The sequence below is a fragment of the Coregonus clupeaformis genome, chromosome 15 (assembly GCF_020615455.1).
Source record: "Coregonus clupeaformis isolate EN_2021a chromosome 15, ASM2061545v1, whole genome shotgun sequence".
Taxonomy (NCBI): Eukaryota; Metazoa; Chordata; class Actinopteri; order Salmoniformes; family Salmonidae; genus Coregonus; species Coregonus clupeaformis.
In genome coordinates this window covers 59,474,102-59,500,877 of record NC_059206.1, presented here as the reverse complement: position 1 = coordinate 59,500,877, position 26,776 = coordinate 59,474,102, and the positions used below count along the sequence as shown (strand labels likewise).

At 42.7% G+C, this 26,776-nt stretch overlaps 1 protein-coding gene across 1 annotated transcript; it reads right to left on the bottom strand.

The window, feature by feature from the left end:
• Positions 1-358: 358 nt before the first annotated feature.
• Positions 359-11,974, bottom strand: ftsj1 (FtsJ RNA 2'-O-methyltransferase 1). Its single transcript, XM_041898440.2, has 11 exons — positions 11,744-11,974; positions 11,264-11,405; positions 10,998-11,067; positions 10,780-10,882; positions 10,459-10,537; positions 10,239-10,291; positions 10,075-10,128; positions 9,471-9,573; positions 9,236-9,319; positions 9,022-9,125; positions 359-1,048 (listed from the first exon to the last, which is right to left on the bottom strand). The coding sequence occupies exons 2-11, from the start codon at positions 11,382-11,384 to the stop codon at positions 869-871; spliced, it is 951 nt and encodes a 316-aa protein (XP_041754374.1). The 5' UTR covers positions 11,385-11,405; positions 11,744-11,974; the 3' UTR covers positions 359-868.
• Positions 11,975-26,776: the final 14,802 nt, after the last annotated feature.

Below are 26,776 nucleotides of genomic sequence, written 5' to 3'. Positions count from 1 at the left end.
ATTTGTTTTGTTGCATTGAAAAGGGGCTGATATAATATTGATTCGATCACAGGATAGTATAAACTAATGGGGCGACCTCAGTGAAGTTCCATCTCTTGCGTCTCTGCGCTGCATGGCATTTCTTCTGCGTGGCTGTCCTGGAGGAGGGGCGCAGCTTAGAGGGAACATTGCTGGTAGGCCTACCAATCACAGATTCTTGAGATTTACGTTGTTACTCTGCAATACCATGAACCCACGTGTTGTCCCTATTTCTTCATTCATATCTCAATGTGTAGCCAAAGACTAGGGAGCAGAAAGTGCTTTTTGAACCAGGATATGTGACTGGCCATTGGAAAGCAGATCACAGAACAGAAACACATTGGAGTGCTCAAGTAAATTTTATTCATTTTAGATGAAAAAACAATAACGGTACAATATTATGACTATTGATTGGTAAAACATGTGGCAAAATTCATAATTCAAAAGAAGTATTCTGTTTCCTTGATCATCTATACACAGTCTTTATGCAGTCAAGGCTTTTCTGAACCAAATATCCTCTTTCTTCCTTTGTTTCTGCTCTATGAAATGTCAGTTCTCTCTGTTGGGGAAGACATCTACGGCCGCGTTCAGGAGGACTCAGTGTTCAACGGACACGGTGCTGTTCTGAATGACCAGATGAAGAATGTGGTGATTATGGTGGCCCAGAGGGCGATTGTATACGGTGTGCTGCATGAGTTTTGCGATTAGAAATGGTCATCCCATATTGATCAGGCGCCAACCCACACACCAAATGGGAACAAACATACCTCAAAAGACTGTTGAAGCACTGTGCACTCCGTTCTGGGTAATTCAGTACAAACCTTCACAAACGTTTAATAAACTGAACACACTATGACTCTTCCTGACTGGTTGAAATGTCCATATTTGAAAGGGCTTCATCCAATGGAAGAGAGGGGGAGTCCTCCTTGGCCAATAGGTTGTTCTTGCGTAGATGACAGGCCTGCTGGTAGGGTGGGCGAATGGGGGGCTGGGTGGGGGGCGTGTACTGGTATTCCTTACTGGCATCCAACTATGAAGAAAAATAAAATTAAAGTTTAATGAGCACAGCACAAAAGTTTCATATGAAGTAAGGCTGCCCCCACCAATTTTTTTGGGGGGTTGACCGAAAGTCGTCTGTTCTTTCGATTAATCGATTGCTCAACATTTTAAACTTGTATTTTTACATACATACATACAGTGGGGAAAAAAAGTATTTAGTCAGCCACCAATTGTGCAAGTTCTCCCACTTAAAAAGATGAAAATTACAGGCCTCTCTCATCATAGGTACACGTCAACTATGACAGACAAAATGAGGGGAAAAAATCCAGAAAATCACATTGTAGGATTTTTAATGAATTTATTTTCAAATTATGGTGGAAAATGAGTATTTGGTCAATAACAAAAGTTTCTCAATACTTTCAAATCAAATCAAATTGTATTGGTCACATGCGCCGAATACAACAGGTGCAGACATTACAGTGAAATGCTTACTTACAGCCCTTAACCAACAGTGCATTTATTTTAAACAAAAAAAGTAAGAATAAAACAACAAAAAAGTGTTGAGAAAAAAAGAGCAGAAGTAAAATAAAGTGACAGTAGGGAGGCTATATATACAGTAAAATAAAGTGACAATAGGGAGGCTATATATACAGGGGGGTACCGTTGCATAGTCAATGTGCGGGGGCACCGGCTAGTTGAGGTAGTTGAGGTAATATGTACATGTGGGTAGAGTTAAAGTGACTATGCATAAATACTTAACAGAGTAGCAGCAGCGTAAAAAGGATGGGGTGGGGGGGGCAGTGCAAATATTCAGGGTAGCCATGATTAGCTGTTCAGGAGTCTTATGGCTTGGGGGTAGAAGCTGTTGAGAAGTCTTTTGGACCTAGACTTGGCACTCCGGTACCGCTTGCCGTGCGGTAGCAGAGAGAACAGTCTATGACTAGGGTGGCTGGAGTCTTTGACAATTTTGAGGGCCTTCCTCTGACACCGCCTGGTATAGAGGTCCTGGATGGCAGGGAGCTTTGCCCCAGTGATGTACTGGGCCGTACGCACTACCCTCTGTAGTGCCTTGCGGTCAGAGGCCAAGCAGTTGCCATACCAGGCGGTGATGCAACCAGTCAGGATGCTCTCGATGGTGCAGCTGTAGAATTTTTTGAGGATCTGAGGACCCATGCCAAATCTTTTTAGTCTCCTGAGGGGGAATAGGCTTTGTCGTGCCCTCTTCACGACTGTCTTGGTGTGTTTGGACCATGATAGTTCGTTGGTGATGTGGACACCAAGGGACTTGAAGCTCTCAACCTGTTCCACTACAGCCCCGTCGATGAGAATGGGGGCGTGCTCAGTCCTCTTTTTTTTCCTGTAGTCCACAATCATCTCCTTTGTCTTGGTCACGTTGAGGGAGAGGTTGTTGTCCTGGCACCACACGGCCAGATCTCTGACCTCCTCCCTATAGGCTGTCTCATCGTTGCCGGTGATCAGGCCTACCACTGTTGTGTCGTCGGCAAACTTAATGATGGTGTTGGAGTCGTGCCTGGCCATGCAGTCATGGGTGAACAGAGAGTACAGGAGGGGACTGAGCACGCACCCCTGAGGGGCCCCCGTGTTGAGGATCAGTGTGGCAGATGTGTTGTTACCTACCCTTACCACCTGGGGGCGGCCCGTGAGGAAGTCCAGGGTTAGGGTTATATACCCTTTGTTGGCAATGACACAGGTCAAACGTTTTCTGTAAGTCTTCACAAGGTTTTCACACACTGTTGCTGGTATTTTGGCCCATTCCTCCATGCAGATCTCCTCTAGAGCAGTGATGTTTTGGGGCTGTCACTGGGCAACACGGACTTTCAACTCCCTCCAAAGATTTTCTATGGGGTTGAGATCTGGAGACTGGCTAGGCCACTCCAGGACCTTGAAATGCTTCTTACGAAGCCACTCCTTCATTGCCCGGGCGGTGTGTTTGGGATCATTGTCATGCTAAAAGACCCAGCCACGTTTCATCTTCAATGCCCTTGCTGATGGAAGGAGGTTTTCACTCAAAATCTCATGATACATGGCCCCATTCATTCTTTCCTTTACACAAATCAGTCGTCCTGGTCCCTTTGCAGAAAAACAGCCCCAAAGCATGATGTTTCCACCCCCATGCTTCACAGTAGGTATGGTGTTCTTTGGATGCAACTCAGCATTCTTTGTCCTCCAAACACGACGAGTTGAGTTTTTACTAAAAAAAGTTATATTTTGGTTTCATCTGACCATATGACATTCTCCCAATCCTCTTCTGGATCATCCAAATGCACTCTAGCAAATGGGCCTGGACATGTACTGGCTTAAGCAGGGGGACACGTCTGGCACTGCAGGATTTGAGTCCCTGGCGGCGTAGTGTGTTACTGATGGTAGGCTTTGTTACTTTGGTCCCAGCTCTCTGCAGGTCATTCACTAGGTCCCCCCGTGTGGTTCTGGGATTTTTGCTCACCGTTCTTGTGATCATTTTGACCCCACGGGGTGAGATCTTGCGTGGAGCCCCAGATCGAGGGAGATTATCAGTGGTCTTGTATGTCTTCCATTTCCTAATAATTGCTCCCACAGTTGATTTCTTCAAACCAAGCTGCTTACCTATTGCAGATTCAGTCTTCCCAGCCTGGTGCAGGTCTACAATTTTGTTTCTGGTGTCCTTTGACAGCTCTTTGGTCTTGGCCATAGTGGAGTTTGGAGTGTGACTGTTTGAGGTTGTGGACAGGTGTCTTTAATACTGATAACAAGTTCAAACAGGTGCCATTAATACAGGTAACGAGTGGAGGACAGAGGAGCCTCTTAAAGAAGAAGTTACAGGTCTGTGAGAGCCAGAAATCTTGCTTGTTTGTAGGTGACCAAATACTTATTTTCCACCATAATTTGCAAATAAATTCATAAAAAATCCTACAATGTGATTTTCTGGATTTTTTTCTCTCTCAATTTGTCTGTCATAGTTGACGTGTACCTATGATGAAAATTACAGGCCTCTCTCATCTTTTTAAGTGGGAGAACTTGCACAATTGGTGGCTGACTAAATACTTTTTTCCCCCACTGTACATACGGTCAAAAGTTTTAGAACACCTACTCATTCAAGGGTTTCTTTATTTTTACAATTTTCTACATTGTAGAATAATAGTGAAGACATCAGAACTATGAAATAACACATATGGAATCATTTAGTAACCAAAAAAAGAGATAAAAACCTTAACCTAACCCAACTATTCTCCTCCAGCTCCTGCTGACTTTCGCAGATTCTGCCATTCCTCTCCTGAAGTTGTTGGTAATAGGCTACACGAGGAGTCGGCAACCTTTCTCATGAGGAATGCTAATTTATCTTACAATTTCTACCGCTCTGCGTGGCAGTTATGGTTTTCATATGCACATTTTCATGAAAGTTTAATTTAATTTACAATAACGTTTTCATATCTCAAAATCATTGTCATTTGGTTAATCAAAATTCTATTAAAATGAAAAAAATCTAAAACTTTATTGCCAACTATGTAAAAATAGCCTACATAAAGCCAACAAATAAAAACATTGCAGCCTGCAGGTAGAAAATATCCTGATAAAAATAAATATCCTAAAAATCACATTGGCTACAATTGGCCTATCTGCAACGAACTTGAAACATTGTATCAACTATTAACTTGGGTCCTGCCCGAAAAGATTCTTGGCCCTCTAGTTATCTAGTTTCTTGCGCCATTGAGCTTGGGACAAGAGCTTGGGCAAGGGATAAGAAGCAGTGCTTGACTTAGACAGGAAGTCACCGGAGCCGAGTACCGGCACCTCAAATGTTCTACTGCTTGAGCTCTTGTTCCTCTAATAGAATTTTAGCTCAAAAGTATTGTGGAGCTCCTGCACCTAAATATAAACTGTACCAGCACCCAAAATGAGTACCGGAACCTATTTCAGTCCAAGTCAAGCATTGATAAGAAGCCTATTTTATGACGTTTCCACTGGATCAGAGCATGACATTTTTCCCATTCACGCTGAGTGGTTATGGAAAGGGAGAGAGCTGGAAAGAGTTTTTCAAATACATTGAGTAACTAGTCATTCTCAGTGGATGTAAAAACAGACTTTGTTTGCTTGCTGTTTGAGGTGAAGAAAACATTACTTTGAGAAGCTCCACAGGTCATTAGTGGTGGTGCTTTAAGGAGGTCAGAGATCTGGCCGTGTGGTGCCAGGACAACAACCTCTCCCTCAACGTGACCAAGACAAAGGAGATGATTGTGGACTACAGGAAAAAAAAGAGGACTGAGCACGCCCCCATTCTCATCGACGGGGCTGTAGTGGAACAGGTTGAGAGCTTCAAGTTCCTTGGTGTCCACATCACCAACGAACTATCATGGTCCAAGCACACCAAGACAGTCGTGAAGAGGGCACGACAAAGCCTATTCCCCCTCAGGAGACTAAAAAGATTTGGCATGGGTCCTCAGATCCTCAAAAAATTCTACAGCTGCACCATCGAGAGCATCCTGACTGGTTGCATCACCGCCTGGTATGGCAACTGCTTGGCCTCTGACCGCAAGGCACTACAGAGGGTAGTGCGTGCGCCCAGTACATCACTGGGGCAAAGCTCCCTGCCATCCAAGACCTCTATACCAGGCGGTGTCAGAGGAAGGCCCTCAAAATTGTCAAAGACTCCAGCCACCCTAGTCATAGACTGTTCTCTCTGCTACCGCACGGCAAGCGGTACCGAGTGCCAAGTCTAGGTCCAAAAGACTTCTCAACAGCTTCTACCCACAAGCCATAAGACTCCTGAACAGCTAATCATGGCTACCCGGACTATTTGCACTGCCCCCCCACCCCATCCTTTTTACGCTGCTGCTACTCTGTTAAGTATTTATGCATAGTCACTTTAACTCTACCCACATGTACATATTACCTCAACTACCTCAACTAGCCGGTGCCACCGCACATTGACTCTGCGCGTTACCCCCCTGTATATATATCCTCCCTACTGTCACTTTATTTTACTTCTGCTCTTTGTATTTCTCAACACTTTTTTTGTTGTTGTTTTATTCTTACTTTTTTGTTTAAAATAAACGCACTGTTGGTTAAGGGCTGTAAGTAAGCATTTCACTGTAATGTCTGCACTTGTTGTATTCGGCGCATGTGACCAATAAAATTTGATTTGATTTGATTTGATTTGATCAGAAATACTTGTGCGCAGGCCAGGTAGCCTATAGGCCTACTTCTATGCGTGCGCATCCTTACTCAACATTGACAGGAGAGCTCCAAACAAAAGACAATGATTAAATTGACAGAACTCATAAATGGAATTAAATAAACCAAAACTTGTTTCTCATAAGTGTAGCATAGATTGTGCACTCAGCAAACAATGTGTCCACTCCAACAATGAGAACAGAAAGACAGGAATAATATTGAAAGCATTAAAATAAATGACCGTAACCAAAGTAACAAACATTGTAGATTAGAAATTATAGGAGTTAATGGTAAATGTACTACTGGTGATATATATAATGGGGAATTGATATACACTAACAAATCAAACAACTCACAATTAAGTTATGAAACAATGAATGTGCACAAATTGGCGGGAGAGCGCGCATTCTGGAGAGAGAAGTGCATTGTGCATCTGGGTGCATGGTCAATCCGACGTCTGCATTGACCATGCAGCATTTACGGTAATATGGCCTGGTAATATGGCCTGAGCAGAAGCCAGGGCATTCATACTGTTGGGTTCTAGCTTGAAATATACTTATTAATGTTACCATACTAGAACTTCTTGATTACTGTACATGTATAATTAATGTATATGTTGGGGTCAATGGTGGGTGGATAAGAACTGGGTGTATGGAAAGTTACTGAGTGAGAAGGGGGGGGCAGGAAGTTTACATTCTGTCAAACATGTTATTGTTAAATCTCATGGATCCTATGGAGGGAGGCAAAGGGCAACAGTCTGGTTTCAGTCACTGATAAGGTAGGACAGCTGAGGATTAGGGAGGAGTGAGGAATTCGGCCCGAGGTCAGGTCAGATGAAGTGAGAAGAAACAGTCCTGTTACACACATATATTACATGCCCATGGAGGTTCTAGCAGGAGGCGGGGCCACGACTACACCAGTGAGAGGTACCAATTAAGTTCCTGACTAGCAACAGAGATGTATTGGCTATCTAGATGTGCAAGGAGTTGACTCCTCCTAGAAGGAGGGTATAAATATATGTGCTTGTGTAAACATGTCTTTGCAGCTGTTTGACCCAGTGGGTGAATAAACTTGGTTTGAGCTTTTACAAGTTGTCTGTGAGTTCTTACGATTTGTCATCATGGGGTATTGTGTGTAGATTGATATTTATTGAAACAATTTTAGAATAAGGCTGTAACGTAACAAAATGTGGGGAAAGTAAAGGGGTCTAAATATTTTCTGAATGCACTGTATATACACAGTACCAGTCAAAGGTTTGGACACACCTACTCATTCCAGGGATTATCTCAACCAGCTTCATGAGGTAGTCACCTGGAATACATTTCAATTAACAGGTGTGCCTTGTTAAAAGTTCATTTTTGGCATTTCTTTCCTTCTAAATGCGTTTGAGCCAATCAGTTGTGTTGTGACAAGGTAGGGGTAGTATACAGAAGATAGCCATATTTGGTAAAAGACCAAGTCCATATTATGGCAAGAACAGCTCAAATAAGCAAAGAGAAACGACAGTCCATCATTACCTTAAGACATGGTCAGTCAATCCAGAACATTTCCAGAACTTTGAAAGTTTCTTCAAGTGCAGTCGCAAAAACCATCAAGCACTATGATGAAACTGACTCTCATGAGGACCGCCACAGGAAAGGAAAACCATGAGTTACCTCTGCTGCAGAGGATAAGGTCATTAGAGTTAACTGCACCTCAGATTGCAGCCCAAATAAATGCTTCACAGAGTTCAAGTAACAGACACATCTCATCATCAACTGTTCAGAGGAGACTGTGTGAATCAGGCCTTCATGATCAAATTGCTGCAAAGAAACCACTACTAAAGGACACCAATAAGAAGAAGAGACTTGGTTGGGCCCAGAAACATGAGCAATGGACATTAGACTGGTGGAAATCTGTCCGTTGGTCTGATAAATCCAAATTTGAGATTTTTGGTTCCAACCGCCGTGTCTTTGTGAGACACAGAGTAGGTGAACGGATTTCCGCAAGTGTGGTTCCCACCATAAAGCATGGAGGAGGTGGTGTGATGGAGTGGGGGCGCTTTGCTGGTGACACTGTCTGATTTATTTAGAATTCAAGGCACACTTAACCAGCATGGCTACCACAGCATTCTGCAGCGATACGCCATCTCATCTCGCTTGCCCTTAGTGGGACTATCATTTGTTTTTCAACAGGACAATGACCCAAAACACACCTACAGGCTGTGTAAGGGCTATTTGACCAAGAAGGAGAGTGATGGAGTGCTGCATCAGATGACCTGGCCACCACAATCACCCGACGACAACCCAATTGAGATGGTTTGAGATGAGTTGGAACGCAGAGTGAAGGAAAAGCAGCCAACAAGTGCTCAGCATGTGGGAACTCCTTCAAGACTGTTGGAAAAGTATTCCTCAAGATGCTGGTTGAGAGAATGCCAAGAGTGTGCAAAGCTGTCATCAAGGCAAAGGGTGGCTACTTTGAAGAATCTAAAAAATATTTTGATTTGTTTAACACTTTTTTGGCTACTATATGATCCATATGTGTTATTTCATCATGTTGATGTCTTCACTATTATTCTACAATGTAGAAAATAGTAAAAATAAAGAAAAGCCCTTGAATGAGTAGGTGTGTCCAAACTTTTGACTGGTCCTGTATACGTGTGTTTGTGTGTTACTGCTCGACTAAAACAATCTCGGTCAACCAACAGCCCAACGACCAAACAATGGAACTGTCAACTAATTGAGGTCAGCCCTAATATGAAGCATCTTATCTATAGAGTAACAGCTTCGAGACTACTAAAGAAAAGCATTGGTCTACAATACATGTATCAGCAGAGACGTGTCTGAATATCAGTACCTGGAGAGGGTAGGTCCGGTCCGAGTCAAAGGCACTCAGGTCCCCACAGGCCAGGAAAGGAACTATGATTCTGTTTGGTCCCTCTAGCTGGTTAAAATCTACATCTGAAACAGTCAGAAACCAACTTGAGTACCAGTGTATAACATGACAGTATTATATGGAGTTGAAACATGAGGAACATGAGAAGCATTACTGTGTTGTATTGTGTTGTTACCATATGAGTGATCCAGCAGAGGATTGGACATGTTGGGCACATATCCTTCTGGAGGAGAGTAATTCTGACACATCACAAATGCCTCTGTAGAAGTGAGAGAGACAAAAAAATATAAGTCTCAAGCAGCCCCTCACCAACTTAATCCTTTAACCCTTCTGTCAAAACCAGGCATTTGAATGGAAACCATCTATGATCTGGTGTGTGACCATTGTGTCAGATGTGGTCTCCAGCTCACCTATGCTGGAGTTCCTGCTGCTCCGGGGCTTGGCACAGGTCACACCACTGAAGAAGATCTTAAGCTGGGAGTACAGGAGGGTCACATCCTTCCCCCGGAATATCTACACAGGAACCAAAGCATAAGATAACTTTCACATGACATAGGCTACTTAGCTAATTTCCCTCCACAATTAAAAAAACGAAGTGCAGAACTTGTTACATCAACACACGCGTACATTTTAATATTGTTGACATTATTCATTTTGTATTGTAGATATATAGTGGTGTAATAATGTTATATTATGTACTATTGTATCTTTTGTTTTATGTGTGATGTAAGTGCCTTAATGTGTTTGGATCCCAGGAAGAGTAGCTGCTGCCTTGGCAGGAACTATTGGGGATCCCTAATGAATACAAACAAATCAAATCAAATCGTATTTGTCACATACACGTGTTTAGCAGATGTTATAGCAGGTATAGCGAAATGCTTGTAGAAGGTCTTGCCACATCACTAGAAGTGGGAAGATATCAACCCTGGGTGGGCTCGAACCACCAACCTTTAGATTAACAGTCTACCACGCTAACCAATTGCGCCACACGTCCTCATCCAACATACAGCCTACCTTTGCAACAAACGTTCCTCCAGGTTTCAGGACGTGTGTTGTAATGTTTAGGGCCTGAGAGGGGATATTTAGAAACATATTATAAAGGATAAACAACAAAAGATAACTGATCAGCCATGTGGGATTCAACTCAATATTACACAGTGTTGCAGTGTGATACTTACAGCCAATAGGAGCTGAGCCTGGATATACTCATCCACATCATGGAGTCCCGTCACTATGTAGACAAGCCATAAAATGACCAATGAGGAAGAGCCATAAGCATATAGTGCAATGACAAAACAACAAACCCCACAGTGGCAACTAAGAGAAGAATATGCAACTAAATGCAAGAGGACACAAACAAAACTGAAACCAGAGGGAAGAGAACACTCTCACACTCACCGTCTGGGGCGCCATCACACACTACCAGGTCTGCAGGCTGTCCTTCAAAATGCCTGATTATCTCCTGGGCAGTGGAGATCTAAAAGCAACAGATATTTTACCCACCAGCTTTGTTGAATTAGTTTGAGAATCTGATCCAAATCTGTCATACAATGGCTATATTCCAAACCAAACACTTATTATCCCCTTTCCTCTGCCCTTGATGACTTGCACTTCCTTCTCTGAAAGGTTTGGAATCAGGCCAATACTGCAACTAATTCAGTGTTCCAGAATAGTGTCTCGATAAGTCCTTGTGGGACAGGAAAGACATGTCCCCGTTACCTTGGTGATGTCCCCCTGGATCTGTGTCACCCCAGGGAGAGGAGCCATGGCCTGCAGGTCCACTGCCACTATCTTTACCTCCTCACTCTTCTCCTCCTTTCCTCTGTCAAACCATCAGATGAATATACAGCATTAGTGTTATGTACACTATTCATTAACACCCCATACTAATAGATGCCAACTATGCTACCAGGAGAAGGAAAGAGATTGAAACGAACCTGAGTTTACGGCTTAGGACCTGGCTCCAGCTGCCTGGGGCAGCACAGAGGTCCACTGCCCTCTTTACACCTGGGAGGGAGAAATGGATGTCAATGTCATATACAGGTAACATCAGAAATGGATGATCAAACTCATCTCCCCATTCCTTTGGCATAATGTTATATTTTACAACCGCCATACCCAATAACATAAGCCATTGATGTCTGATGTTGACCTAGGGTAATAAAACCATGGCCAGAAAAGTTAACCCAAGAGGCCTTCTTGCCTTTGAACAGGCCAAACTCCTCGTCCAGCTGCAGTAGTTTGAAGGCGCTCCTGGCCCTCCAGCCCTCCTCCTTGGCAAGACGGTAGTAGATATCCCGTTTGTCTTTGGAGGAGCGGCCCATCTTCACATACACTCAGAACACCTAAACAAAACAGATTTCAGTCACATTTGGTTAATTAGGCCAGAGCCGTTTAGAAGTCAGTAACATAAGATTAGGCCAGAGCCCTTCATTGCAACATGAGTCCTATTCCTTTCAGGTGAAGTTGACTTAGCTAGCCGTTAGCTTAGCTAGTTAGCTAAAAGTCTAGCAATCCAAAGCTAAAAGTCTATTTATGGAACCATTTGCTTTCAATGCTTAGCTTCCTGACTAGTTCGCAAACCGAAAACTTGCTAGATGTGTTCGAATTCACTTTCAGACTAACACATACAGAAATTCAGAACTATCATGAAGGGAAATATGTTTATTGCATGTATACTCACACTTTTATTTCCTCGCTGTGCTCACGTAAATGTTGACGCTGTGAGGACCCAACATATTTGCCTTATTAACGCCTGTACAAAAATCTAAACTTTAATCTTCAATCGATGGTCAAAGTAGCTACTTTTTCCTAATCACACCGTCCAAGACTGAGCTATAGAGGAAGTAAAAATGAACTAAAAAATACTGTAACTTGCTATGTGTTCGATTTTTGCTTATGCCAACACGAGAAAATGATTTTTTCTTCTTCTTCTTCTGTGGGTTTTATGGCGGACTACAACCCAAAAAGGTGTATTGCCGCCACGAACTGGACGGGTTGAAAAACCAAAACAAGGTAAAAAAGAAAATCCATATGTGATAGGGAAACTAACTTAATCCACCTAAATAAAAATAGTACATTGACAAAAACAAAACAAAATAAAACTCCCACTTCTTCCTTCTTTCAAATCTTAATATCTCCCTTCTCAGGCTCTAGGGCCTGAGAGGGTGGTACGACTTGTGACAATATTCCATGTAACTCTTCCACTGAGAAATATTTCAGTCCCAGGAACCTCTCCACCGCATCCACGATGATATCTATCTTCCTGGACCTTCTCTCCACCTTGGCAGTGTCATTAATCACCATACCTATAAAGGCCACAAAGTCCAACTTCTTAACCTTTAAAGTGCCAGGGTCCTGCTGGTGAAAGGCAACCCCTGCAGTGTGCAGTGAAGGCCTATCCACCATCATGGACTCTTCAGGACCAACATTCAAACCCTCAACCCTTTTGACAGCTGCTGCATATGAAATGCTCTGGACAGCCCTGACTTTGGCCACCTCATTCTCTTTCACCCTTGTCGGGAAATCAAAAGATTTTTATTTATTTTTATTTCACCTTTATTTAAACAGGTAAGCCAGTTGAGAACAAGTTCTCATTTACAAAATGAGACCTGGTGAACTGGCCAAGATAAAGCAAAGCAGTGCGATAAAAACAACAACAACACAGTTACATATGGGATAAACAAAACGCACAGTCAAAAACACAATAGAAAATATATGAGGAAAAAAATAATTTGATCCCCTGCTGATTTTGTACGTTTGCCCACTGACAAAGACATGATCAGTCTATAATTTTAATGGTAGGTTTATTTGAACAGTGAGAGACAGAATAACAACAACAAAAATCCAGAAAAACGCATGTCAAAAATGTTATAAATTGATTTACATTTTAATGAGGGAAATAAGTATTTGACCACTCTGCAAAACATGACTTAGTACTTAGTGGCAAAACCCTTGTTGGCAATCACAGAGGTCAGATGTTTCTTGTAGTTGGCCACAAGGTTGGCACACATCTCAGGAGGGATGTTGTTCCACTCCTCTTTGCAGATCTTCTCCAAGTCATTAAGGTTTCGAGGCTGATGTTTGGCAACTCGAACCTTCAGCTCCCTCCACAGATTTTCTATGGGATTAAGGTCTGGAGACTGGCTAGGCCACTCCAGGACCTTAATGTGCTTCTTCTTGAGCCACTCCTTTGTTGCCTTGGCCGTGTGTTTTGGGTCATTGTCATGCTGGAATACCCATCCACTACCAATGTTCAATGCCCTGGCTGAGGGAAGGAGGTTCTCACCCAAGATTTGACGGTACATAGCCCCGTCCATCGTCCCTTTGATGCAGTGAAGTTGTCCTGTTCCGAAAGCATAATGTTTCCACCTCCATGTTTGACGGTGGGGATGGTGTTCTTGGGGTCATAGGCAGCATTCCTCCTCCACCAAACACGGCGAGTTGAGTTGATGCCAAAGAGCTCAATTTTGGTCTCATCTGACCACAACCTTTTCACCCAGTTCTCCTGAGGTAGTTGGGTGGGCTAATTACAGATGGGCTGCGTACAGGTGCAGTGATCAGTAAGCTGCTCTGACAACTGATGCTTAAAGTTAGTGAGGGAGATAAGAGTCTCCAGCTTCAGAGATTTTTGCAGTTCGTTCCAGTCATTGGTAGCAGAGAACTGGAAGGAATGCCGGCCAAAGGAGGTGTTGGCTTTGGGGATGACCAGTGAGATATACCTGCTGGAGCGCATACTACGGGTGGGTGTTGCTATGGTGACCAATGAGCTAAGATAAGGCGGGGATTTGCCTAGCAGTGATTTATAGATGACCTGTGGGTTTGGAGACAAATATGTAGTGAGGGCCAGCCAACGAGAGCGTACAGGTCACAATGGTGGGTAGTATATGGAGCTTTGGTGACAAAACATGGCACAGTGATAGACTACATCCAATTTTCTGAGTAGAGTGTTGGAGGCTATTTTGTAAATGACATCGCCGAAGTCAAGGATCGGTAGGATAGTCAGTTTTACGAGGGCATGTTTGGCAGCATGAGTGAAGGAGGCTTTGTTTGCGAAATAGGAAGCCGATTCTAGATTTAACTTTGGATTGGAGAGTTTACGGTCTAACCAGACACCTAGGTATTTGTAGTTGTCCACATATTCTAAGTCAGACCCGCCAAGAGTAGTGATTCTAATAAATAAATATGCCATTTAGCAGACGCTTTTATCCAAAGCGACTTACAGTCATGCGTGCATACATTTTTTGTGTATGGGTGGTCCCGGGGATCGAACCCACTACCTTGGCGTTACAAGCGCCGTGCTCTACCAGCTGAACTACAGAGGACCACGACCATTCTAGTCGGGCGGGCGGGTGCAAGCAGCGTTCGATTGAAGAGCATACATTTAGTTTTACTAGCGTTTAAGAGCAGTTGGAGGCTACGGAAAGAGTGTTGTATGACATTGAAGCTCGTTTGGAGGTTTGTTAACACAGTGTCCAATGAAGGGCCAGATGTATACAAAATGGTTTCATCTGTATAGAGGTGGATCTGAGAGTCACCAGCAGCAAGAGCGACATCATTGATATACACAGAGAATAGAGTCGGCCCGAGAATTGAACCTTGTGGCACCCCCATAGAGACTGCCAGAGGTCTAGACAACAGGCCCTCCGATTTGACACATTGAACTCTATCTGAGAAGTAGTTGGTGAACCAGGCGAGGCAGTCATTTGAGAAACCAAGGCTATTTAGTCTGCCAATAAGAATGCGGTGATTGACAGAGTCGAAAGCCTTGGCCAGGTCGATGAAGACGGCTGCACAGTACTGTCTTTTATCGATCGCGGTTATAATATCGTTTAGGACCTTGAGCGTGGCTGAGGTGCACCCATGACCAGCTCGGAAACCAGATTGCATAGCGGAGAAGGTACGGTGGGATTCGAAATGGTCGGTGATCTGTTAGTTAACTTGGATTTCAAATACTTTCGAAAGGCAGGGAAGGATGGATATAGGTCTGTAACAGTTTGAATCTAGAGTGTCACCACCTTTGAAGAGGAGGATGACCGCGGCAGCTTTCCAATCTCTGGGGATCTAAGATGATACGAAAGAGAGGTTGACCAGGCTAGTAATAGGGGTTGCGACAATTTCGGTGGCTAATTTTAGAAAGAAAGGGTCCACTTTTATAACACATGATATGATCTTTTCCACAACTTGGACATCTCGGCTTCTCCCTTCTGCAAACTCTTGAAACATGACCAAAAGCTTTACAATGATCACACTGCATTGGTCTTTGGATAAATGCTCTGACTCTGTAGTTTATAGAACCCAACTGCACTTGAGTAGGGATAGACTCCATATCAAAAACAAAAGAACAGATACTCTTCACTTTTTCACCATTCACCACATGATTCATCCAACGTGCATCAATCACTCCAGGAATATTTATCATCTCTTCAAAATCGACTTCCCACGAGACGCCAGATATAACCCCCTTGAGGGGTGCCCTGTTCCGAAGAGACACACACGACACTTCAAACTTTTCAAATCGGGTGAGATGCAACGCACATTCCTTCTGATCCACAGAAGCACAAAAAACAAGCCCTCCTCTCATGATCCTCACAGCCTTCACTTTACCCATACTCTCTCCACCAGTTTGGATATCTCAAATGGTTTCTTCAATAATGGTCATCTGCTCAGCTGCTCCTCATTAACAAATCGTACTCCTACTAGATATGAAGGGACATTCTCATCACTGTACACTACTTTGCACCGTTTTCTATTATTTTGAACAATGCTCCAATTTTCCTTGATTGTATCGTCATTGGATTCAGAATCCACTTCATTGTCCGTTTCCGCTATCTTTCACCAAACTCACTCCCAGGTCACTCCCCCCCCCCAAAAAAAAGCATACTGTTATGAGGAGTACTGGTCACATAGTCAGAGATGGGCAGTATTTCTGTTACATGTATTTGGAATAGGTATTTTGTCATTTATATTACACTGGGCTGAACTCCAATGTATTTTGTAACAAGATACTTTTGAGAGCTGTAATTTGTATTTTCTAAATACAAAATACTTGGCTATACCATTTTCTATAGCGGTTCACCATTTTGTGACCCCCTTTCACCCTGCATTGGTATCAGAAGTCTGATGGCACTATGGTGTGATAATAGTGTCTGCTAAATGAACGAAATATACATGTATATCAGCGGAGGCTGTTGGGGGGAGCTATAGAAGGACGGGCTCATTGTAATGGCTGGAATTAAATATGTTAAACATATCAAAAACATCAAACATATGGAAACCACATTTTGACTCTGTTACATTGATTCCATTCCAGCCATTACAATGAGCATGTCTCCTATACAGTGGCTTGCGAAAGTATTCACCCCCCTTGGCATTTTTCCTATTTTGTTGCCTTACAACCTGGAATTAAAATGGATTTGTATTCACAATACTTTGTAGAGCCACCTTTTGCAGCAATTACAGCTGCAAGTCTCTTTGGGTATGTCTCTATAAGCTTGGCACATCTAGCCACTGGGATCTTTGTCCATTCTTCAAGGCAAAACTGCTCCAGTTGGATGGGTTCCGCTGGTGTATAGCAATCTTAAGTCATACCACAGATTCTCAATTGGATTGAGGTCTGGGCTTTGACTAGGCCATTCCAAGACATTTAAATGTTTCCCCCTAAACCACTCGAGTGTTGCTTTAGCAGTATGCTTAGGGTCATTGTCCTGCTGGAAGGTGAACCTCCGTCCCAGTCTCAAATCTCTGGAAGACTGAAACAGGTTTCCCTCAAGAATTTCCCTGTATTTAGCGCCATCCATGATTCCTTCAAATCTGACCAGTTTCCCAGTCCCTGCCGATGAAAAACATCCCCACAGCATGATGCTGCCACCACCATGCTTCACTGTGTGGATGGTGTTCTCAGGGTGATGAGAGGTGTTGGGTTTGCGCCAGACATAGTATTTTCCTTGATGGCCAAAAAGCTCAATTTTAGTCTCATCTGACCAGAGTACCTTCTTCCATATGTTTGGGGAGTCTCCCACATGCCTTTTGGCGAACACCAAACATGTTTGCTTATTCTTTTCTTTAAGCAATGGCTTTTTTTCTGGCCACTCTTCCGTAAAGCCCAGCTCTGTGGCGTGTACGGCTTAAAGTGGTCCAATGGACAGATACTCCAATCTCCGCTGTGGAGCTTTGCAGCTCCTTCAGGGTTATCTTTGGTCTCTTAGATGTCTCTCTGATTAATGCCCTCCTTGTCTGGTCTGTGAGTTTTGGTGGGTGGCCCTCTCTTGGCAGGTTTGTTGTGGTGCCATATTATTTCCATTTTTTAATAATGGATTTAATGGTGCTCCATGGAATGTTCAAAGTTTCTGATATTTTTTTATAACCCAACCCTGATCTGTACTTCTCCACAACTTTGTTCCTGACCTGTTTGGAGAGCTCCTTGGTCTTCATGGTGCCGCTTGCTTGGTGGTGCCCCTTGCTTAGTGGTGTTGCAGACTCTGGGGCCTTTCAGAACAGGTGTATATATACTGAGATCATGTGACAGATCATGTGACACTTAGATTGCACACAGGTGGACTTTATTTCACTAATTATGTGACTTCTGAAGGTAACTGGTTGCACCAGATCTTATTTAGGAGCTTCATAGCAAAGGGGTTGAATACATATGCACGCACCACTTTCCGTTATTAATTTTTTAGAATTTTTTGAAACAAGTTATTTTTTTCATTTCACTTCACCAATTTGGACTATTTTGTGTATGTCCATTACATGAAATCCAAATAAAAATCTAATTAAATTACAGGTTGTAATGCAACAAAATAGGAAAAACGCCAAGGGGGATGAATACTTTTGCAAGGCACTGTAGCACCTCCCACCAGCCACCTCTGATGAATATGTAAAAATTAATAATTGCAACGCAATCTGAATATTATTCTAATGAGCTCTGCCCCAAAACAAGGCCAATAATAATACCCAGTATGCTTTGTAGTTCATTTTGGTATGTTAAATTTCACATACACTACCGGTCAAAAGTTTTAGAACACCTACTCATTCAAGGGTTTTTCTATATTTGTACTATTTTCTACATTGTAGAATAATAGTGAAGACATCAAAACTATGAAATAACGCATGTGGAATCATGTAGTAACCAAAAAAGTATGAAACAAATCAAAATATATTTTATATTTGAGATTCTTCATATAGCCACCCTTTGCCTTGATGACAGCTTTGCACACTCTTGGCATTCTCTCAACTAGCTTCACCTGGAATACTTTGCCAACAGTCTTGAAGGAGTTCCCACGTATACGTATGCTGAGCACTTGTTGGCTGCTTTTCCTTCACTCTGCGGTCCGACTCATCCCAAACCATCTAAATTTGGTTGAGGTCAGGTGATTGTGGAGGCCAGGTCATCTGATGCAGCACATCATCACTCTCCTTCTTGGTAAAATAGACCTTACACAGCCTGGAGGTGTGTTGGGTCATTGTCCTGTTGAAAAACAAATGATAGTCCCACTAAGCCCAAACCAGATGGGATGGCATATCGCTGCAGAATGTTGTGGTAGCCATGCTGGTTAAGTGTGCCTTGAATTCTAAATAAATCACAGACAGTGTCACCAGCAAAGCACCCCCACACCATAACACCTCCTCCTCCATGCTTTACGGTGGGAAATATACATGCGGAGATAATCCGTTCACCCACAACGCGTCTCACAAAGCAAGGCGGTTGGCACCAAAAATCTCTAATTTGCATACTGTTATTGGTAAAAGACCAAGTCCATATTATGCAAGAACAGCTCAAATAAGTAAAGAGAAAAGTGTGCAAAGCTGCCAAAACTATGAAATAACGCATGTGGAATCTAAATTTGGTTGAGGTCAGGTGATTGTGGAGGCCAGGTCATCTGATGCAGCACACCATCACTCTTTTACCAAATAGGGCTATCTTCTGTATACTACCCCTACCTTGTCACAACACAACTGATTGGCTCAAACGCATTAAGAAGGAAAGAAATTCCACAAATTAACTTTTAACAAGGCACACCTGTTAATTGAAATGCATTCCAGGTGACTACCTCATGAAGCTGGTTGAGATAATGCCAAGAGTGTGCAAAGCTGCCATCAAGGCAAAGGGTGGCTATTTGAAGTATATTTTGATTTGTAATATATATATATTTTGATTTGTTTAGCACTTTTTTGGTTACTACATGATTCCATATGTGTTATTTCATAGTTTTGATGTCTTCACTATTATTCTACAATGTAGAAAATAGTAAAAATAAAGAAAAACCCTTGAATGAGTAGGTGTTCTAAAACTTTTGACCGGTAGTGTATACAGTAACATTTTGGTCATTTAGCAGACACTCTTATCCAGAGTGACTTACAGTCAGTGCATTCAACTAAGGTAGATAAACAACAACATATCACAGCAAGTAAAACGTTTCTGTAACCGTTACTGAGAATGTTGTTGCTGTTCGGCCTGGCTAGTTGCAAATGTTTTTCTGTATTTTTTGTCGTTTATTTTGATACATTGATCTTAATGTTATTTTGTAATTGTATTTTGTGTTGTATTTTGTCATTTTTGCCCATCCCTGCATAGTCCAACATTCATTTTATTTTTCAGGTGCTTCAACACTATAGCTCTAGGTGGCAGTAAAATCATGAAGAGTAGGCTACAAACAGTCCATCAGAGGTAGGACACATCACCTATTGCAAAACAATAAAATCATATTTGCTGTAACAAATACTGCCATATACAACATACAACAAAACATACAAATACAACATATAGGCCTACAAAATACTGCCACATTTTTTTATGAATTTGCCAAGCGATAGGAGCATCCACCAGCATAGGAATGAACCTACACAAATATTTGGGCCATTAGTTCAGCTCTATGGGTTCTTGCTGCCATTATCCATAGCTTTCCAACATATTGCTTTAGCTTGGTTCAGTTTATCTGCGGAAATGATGGAAATTCATAAATTACTAAATTGATGTTAGGTTCATATGCATTGTCATCTGGGAAATTAGTGTTCTAACTGAGGCAGCAGAGCGTTGGGCCAATAACCAAAAGGTCGCTGGTTCTAATCCCCGAGCCGGCAAGGTGGAAAAATCGGCTGTTCTTTCCTTGAGCAAGGAACAACAAGTGGACTTCGATTAGCCCCCCGCACCTCTCTGATTCAGAAGGGTTGGGTTAAATGCGGAAGACACATTTTGGTTGAATGCAACTGACTAGGTATCGCCTTTCACCTAACTCAAAGGAAAGAATCTCTGTGTTCCTTTAACTCTGGAGCTGCTCTTGACCACTTGTCCATTAGGAGCCATTGATCATTACAGTCTGGCCGTGGTGTAGCAACTATGTGAGTGTCAACGTGCTTGGGGGCAAAAAGCCCTTGGCAGACACTCAGAATGTTTCTCAGTCACCCCTGTTGAAGCCAAGATCTCAATACCGCAGAGCTGCTTCCTGTCAAGGAGAAGAATAATGCAAACTTTCTCTCTTTCTGTTTGAAATGCTGATGAGAGGACTACCACCACGCGCTGGGATTCTGCATCACTTGTAATCCTGTCTCCTTTTTCATTGTTAAAGCATTTTTTGTGAGGGCTGTTATACATGTGTATGAGGCTGGTACCCCGTCGTCACCCCCACACTTTATGAGAAAACCATCCATCCAAACTTCTGTCAGGGGCTTGCAGGGTGAAATAAGATTTTCTTGGACCGTCGCATTCTTTCTAAACCCAGTATAGGCCCGCGTTGCAGAGTGGCAGTGCCTGTTATCGAGTGGCTTCTCCCTGGTCCTGCCAGGAAATGTGCTGACCTCTGAGGGTTAGATTACCCTGCCTCCCCAGAAAAGCTCCAGAGCACTTGAGTACAAGGCCCGCGTCGCTGCCTGCAGATCAATATGCATCGAGTTGCCTTTTTACAAGAGGTACATTACCGTAAATGTGTTTGCTTTGCAGTGATTCTGCAACCGGGGACTACATTGTTCCATAGATTAAGCCGGAATGTATCTGAGGTATCTTTTATCAATTGGACCTGATCTTTTTTATCAATTGGACCTGATTGACACTCAAGGATATGACAATTAGTGCATGATGGGATATCAAACCAAACCCCTTGCTTATTTCTCTGGTGCAGATGTGCCCCAAAATATGATTTGTAATCCCAGATGAGTATGACATTAAATTCAAACATAATGGTATACCTCTGTAAATCTATTTCCTTTGATCTGAAGTGGCTCTCCTGCTGCTCTCTGCCATTAGTTAGATGTGTCAGACACACAGACGTGCATCCTGGGATAGATCTACTCTACAGAGCTCTCAGTCACGGACCAAGGCCTCTGAAGTCTGCTGGCTTTGAAGGATAGAGTGGAAACCTTTTTATCATTGCTCCTGTAATAACTCAAAATCTATTCCTCCTCTCTTGATGGCTCCATCCTCCTCGCTGAGGCAATTTAAGCCTGGCCTCTTCCCAGGCTTATTATTCTCCCCTATCCAGACTAGTTTTATATTACATTACATTAAAGAGTTGAGAATGATTGCTGGCCAGAGACACTGTGTGGGAGGGCTCGGGTTAAGTGCGCTGCAGCATTGAGCTACTGAATGACACAGTGAAACTCTCGTCTCCTCTCTTCCATCCTCCCCATCATTGCAGAGAGACAAAGGGGAAAGGAGGGTTGTTAGAGAGTTTGGGAAAGGGAGGGGTGCAGAGTTTTTGGAAGGGGAGAGACTGCGCAGCACTGCAGAAACTGGGCGTTGGCTCCACATTAGGAGCGATGAAAAATAGAAACGAGGTAGAGAGGAAGAACGAAACAAGCGAGAGGTGCAGGAACATAATATACTGTATGTTATTTTAAGAAAGGCTTAGAGGACAGACAGAAGAGAGGTAGTGTCTGTCTGTCTGTCTGTCTGGTAGGAAGTGAAATAGTGGATAGAGGGAAAGTGAAATTAAATAGGAGAGGAAAGGTAGGTTTTACCAACAGGTTACTGCAAGAATGTTGATTAAAAGTTAAAAACATTGCTAACCAGAAAATAATATAAAATAGTGCAAATGTGTCAACGTTTGGGTCATGTATAAATGAGTATTACGTTATTCCATGTTGACTTTTTTGTTAGCTAAATATATTGCTGCTTTTCAGCTCTAAGTAAATAATGATGGTTTCATGAGTTGTATTAAGACAATTTAAGACAATTAAAGTGCTTGTGAGTGTCAGGTTTGTGTGTGTGTGTCTGTGTGTGTCTCTGTGTGTGTGTGTGTGTGTGTGTGTGTGTGTGTGTGTGTGTGTGTGTGTGCCACTGAGTGACAGTTTTAGTTTTGCTCTTAGTCCAGCTCAGGGAAACAACTGCTTCATTCTCTATCAACGCCAAGGAGGAAGGCTAGTTAGAGCAGCAGCTCTCCCAAATCTCTCCCCTCTCATTTCATATGAGTCAAGCTTCCTTATGCAGCTGTCCCAGCATTGTGTCTGCATACTAGAATATGTCTGCAATCACATTCTGCTCAGCACATTGTAAACCATGGGTTATTAACTGAGCTATGGAGCATGTTCACATCATACATTAAAACTGCATGTTTTACTTGGCTTATTTGTTACTCATATGTCTAGTCTCCCGAGTGGCGCAGTGGTCTAAGGCACTGCATCGCAGTGCTAGCTGTGCCACTAGAGATCCTGGTTCAAATCCAGGCTCTGTCGTAGCCGGCCACGACCGGGAGACCCATGGGGCGGCGCATGATTCGTCCAGGGTAGGGGAGGGAATGCACGGCAGGGATGTAGCTCAGTTGGTAGAGCATGGAGTTTGCAACGCCAGGGTTGTGGGTTCGATTCCCACGGGGGGCCAGTATGACAGAAAAAAACTAACTGTAAGTCGCTCTGGATAAGGGCGTCTGCTAAATGACTAAAATGTAAATGTATTATCTATGCATAGTCACTTTAACTCTACCCACATGTACATATTACCTCGACTAACCGGTGCCCCAGCTCATTGACTCTGTACCGGTACCCCCTGTATATAGCCTCCCTACTGTTATTTTATTTGACTGCTGCTCTTTAATTATTTGTTGTTTAAATTTTTTACTTACCTATTTTTTACTTAACACTTATTTTTCTTAAAACTGCATTGTTGGTTAAGGGCTTAAGGGCTAACTCTACCCACATGTACATATTACCTCGACTAACCGGTGCCCCAGCTCATTGACTCTGTACCGGTACCCCCTGTATATAGCCTCCCTACTGTTATTTTATTTGACTGCTGCTCTTTAATTATTTGTTGTTTACATTTTTTACTTACCTATTTTTTACTTAACACTTATTTTTCTTAACACGTATGTAATCATTTCACTGTAAGGTCTACACCTGTTGTATTCGGCACATGTGGCAAATACATTTTGATTTGATTTGATATAGGAAATGCACTTTTTGGGCTTTCAGGAAAACCCTGAATTAGTTACAGTGCATTCGGAAAGTATTCAGACCCCGTGACATTTTCCACATTTTGTTACGTTACAGCCTTATTCAAAAATTTATTAAATTAATGTTTTTCCTCATCAATCTACACACAATACACCATAATGACGAAGTGAAAACAGGTTTTTAGAAATACCTTATTTACATAGGTATTCAGACCCTTAGAGCTGGCCTCCTGGCCAAACTGAGCAATCTGGGGAAAAGTGCCTTGGTCAGGGAGGTGACCAAGAACCCGATGGTCACTCTGACAGAGCTCCAGAGTTCCTCTGTGGAGATGGGAGAACCTTCCAGAAGGACAACCATCTCTGCAGCACTCCACCAATCAGGCCTTTATGGTAGAGTGGCCAGACGGAAGCCACTCCTCAGTAAAAGGCACATGACAGCCCACTTGGAGTTTGCCAAAAGGCACCTAAAGGACTCAGACCATGAGAAACAAGATTCTCTGGCCTGAATGCCAAGCATCACGTCTGGAGGAAACCTGGCACCATCCCTACGGTGAAGCATGGTGGTAGCAGCATCCTGCTGTGGGTATGGTTTTCAGCGGCAGGGACTGGGAGGCTAGTCAGGATTGAGGGAAAGATGAATGGAGAAAAGTACAGGGAGATCCTTGATGAAAACCTGCTCCAGAGTGCTCAGGACCTCAGACTGGGGTGAAGGTTCATCTTCCAACAGGACAACGACCCTAAGCATACAGCCAAGACAATGCAGGAGTGGCTTCGGGACAAGTCTCTGAATGTCCTTGAGTGGCCCAGCCAGAGCCCGGACTTGAACCCAATCGAACATCTCTGGAGAGACCTGAAAATAGCTGCAGCGACGTTCCCCATCCAACCTGACAGAGCTTGAGAGGATCTGCAGAGAAGAATGGGAGAAATTCATCAAATACAGGTGTGCCAAGCTTGTAGCATCATACCCAAGAAGACTCGAGGCTGTAATCCCTGCCAAAGGTGCTTCAACAAAGTACTGAGTAAATGGTCTGAATACTTATGTAAATATGAGACTTCCGGGTAAAAAATAAATAAATTGTATTCTAAAAACCTGTTTTTGCTTTGTCATTGTGGGGTATTGTGTGTAGATTGATGAGGGGAAAAAACTATTTAATCAATTTTAGAATAAGGCTGTAACGTAACAAAATGTGAAAAAAGTCAAGGGGTCTGAATACTTTCTGAATGCACTGTAGACAGAATGGGCATAGCAGCAGAGGGAGGGAAGGAAGGAGGGAGAGAGGCGTAGTGCCCAGATAGAGATTACTCACCACAGTTGGAGAGGTTCAGATGCAGCACCCTGGCACCAGAGTCATACCTCCCATCCACACCCCTAACCTGGTCTCCACCCCCTGGTAAAAAAACATCTTATTTATTCAACCTGTAAAACCCATATGATGAAATAAGGAAAAAACTCATTACTTACTGATTCACATTTATTCAGATACACCATATACTGTATCATCAGCAGAATCTCATCAAACTTTTACATTGCCCGACTCTGGGAGAATGTCATAAAATTCATAACAGGCTGGGGGACATTTATTAGTTCAGAAATACCATACAGTATACCAACCTTACTGTAGCTCTTGAAACATTCATAACAGGAGAGAAGGGTCTTTCATATTAGACAGGAACTCTCCTATAGCTCAGTTAGTCAGTGGCCCGAATATCAGGGCGGCATCTGTGATAGTTGGTCAGAGACAGGAAATCATGCAGACGTAAGTGACTGATGACTTATCATCATACATATTCTATGAGATGAGACAGAAACTGCAGGGACTGGCTAAATGGCTGCTAGCAGTGTGTGTGAGGCCGGCTCATAAAAGCCAACTCAACCATAAACATACTCTATACTATTACCTTTGTGAAAGTACTGGGAGATAGAGACACATAGACAGATTATAGTAACCACTGCCCATTGTTTCTGGTAGTCTGTGAATAAAAGCATAAAGCTGTTTGGTAGCTACACCCCCTCGGTTGACACATTTACTTTGATGCCCAAAACAGAATCGTGTTATAATGCTCTGTCTCTTGATACCAGGGAATAGTCTTTTTCAGTATTTCTTAGTCCTTTTGTCAGAAAGGAGAGGGAAAAGTATAATTTTGCAGTGTGAATGTGCCAAACCGTCCCCTGAGAATAGAATGAAAAATGAACATTTTCTCCAAAGGATATGAAGGTAGAAATACAAACATTTATTTGTTCTTGTTAATCAAGTTTGGGCTTACATTTGTTTTTGTCCCACCCACACAACCATAACTTTTCAACTCTTTATTATCTATTATACTTTCATTTCATCATCACACATAAAATACCAGAATGTTGCTCTGATACCCCTGCTTCAAATAACATTAAACATGCAAACAGAAAATGCGCACACAAACACACTACCGTGATGGTTTACTCTTTCCTTAACCTGTGACTTCTTACCTCGTAAATGTGCTTGTGCACCTTATGAGTTTGTATTTCATATTACATTATTTAAATAAGGGGCCACAGAAACATATTATCATCAATATTTCAGTCACATAGTCAGTGGTGAATCAGTGTTGTTGCAGTCTGTCAGTGATGCTTCCCTTACAGGGAGGAAACAGCAGTATGCTGTCCACTGAGAGACAGTCTAGTACCCAGTTACTTTCATTTTTAGCTTTGTCACAAAGGACCCAACAGACAAGCAGCTTTCTAACTGATTTTGCAATGCTGTGATAGCTATATGCAGGAAACAAGTTTGACTACACATCAACATTCTTAAACAATAACACTGTATACAGACATACTTTTAAGGGTAATGCACAGGATTCAACCTTCAGAAGTCTTTAAGAAATCATCTACCCTTTGAGTTATACATTCAGCTAGATTTAACTCTGCATTTTCAGAAGTACTTTCTCTACTGCTGTGTATTATACACTGGAGTAGAGAAACCTGCACTGTGTGTGACCGATTCAGCGGCAGAGGGCAGTGTGGAAACACACACACACCTTCTTAAAGAAACATAACTCTCCAGTGTAGCAAAAGAAGCTGCACCATAATCAATTACTCCCTGTCTCCTGCACCAAACAGGCAACCTCCCTGCATATGCAGCACATTTCTCTGTCCCTGAAAGAGAGAGAGAGAGGGAGTAGCCAACACCAGAATGCTTACAGTATTAAACAGCCTCTTTAATATATCCACTGAGCCACGGGTGATACAGGGAAACGGAGGGGTATAGAACAGATATACATTACATCAAATCCTTCGAAACAAAGCTTTATTGTCTCCTTTACACAGAGGCAGGTGAATTCAAATCCTCTCCCCT

Coding starts and splice junctions, on each gene's coding strand:
- ftsj1 (XM_041898440.2), bottom strand. CDS start 11,384: ATGGGCCGCTCCTCCAAAGACAAACGGGATATCTACTACCGTCTTGCC. Junction 10,883..10,997: donor GTCCTAAGCCGTAAACTCAG/GTTCGTTTCAAT, acceptor ATGGTTTGACAG/AGGAAAGGAGGAGAAGAGTG. Junction 9,574..10,074: donor GAGGAACGTTTGTTGCAAAG/GTAGGCTGTATG, acceptor GTTCCTGTGTAG/ATATTCCGGGGGAAGGATGT.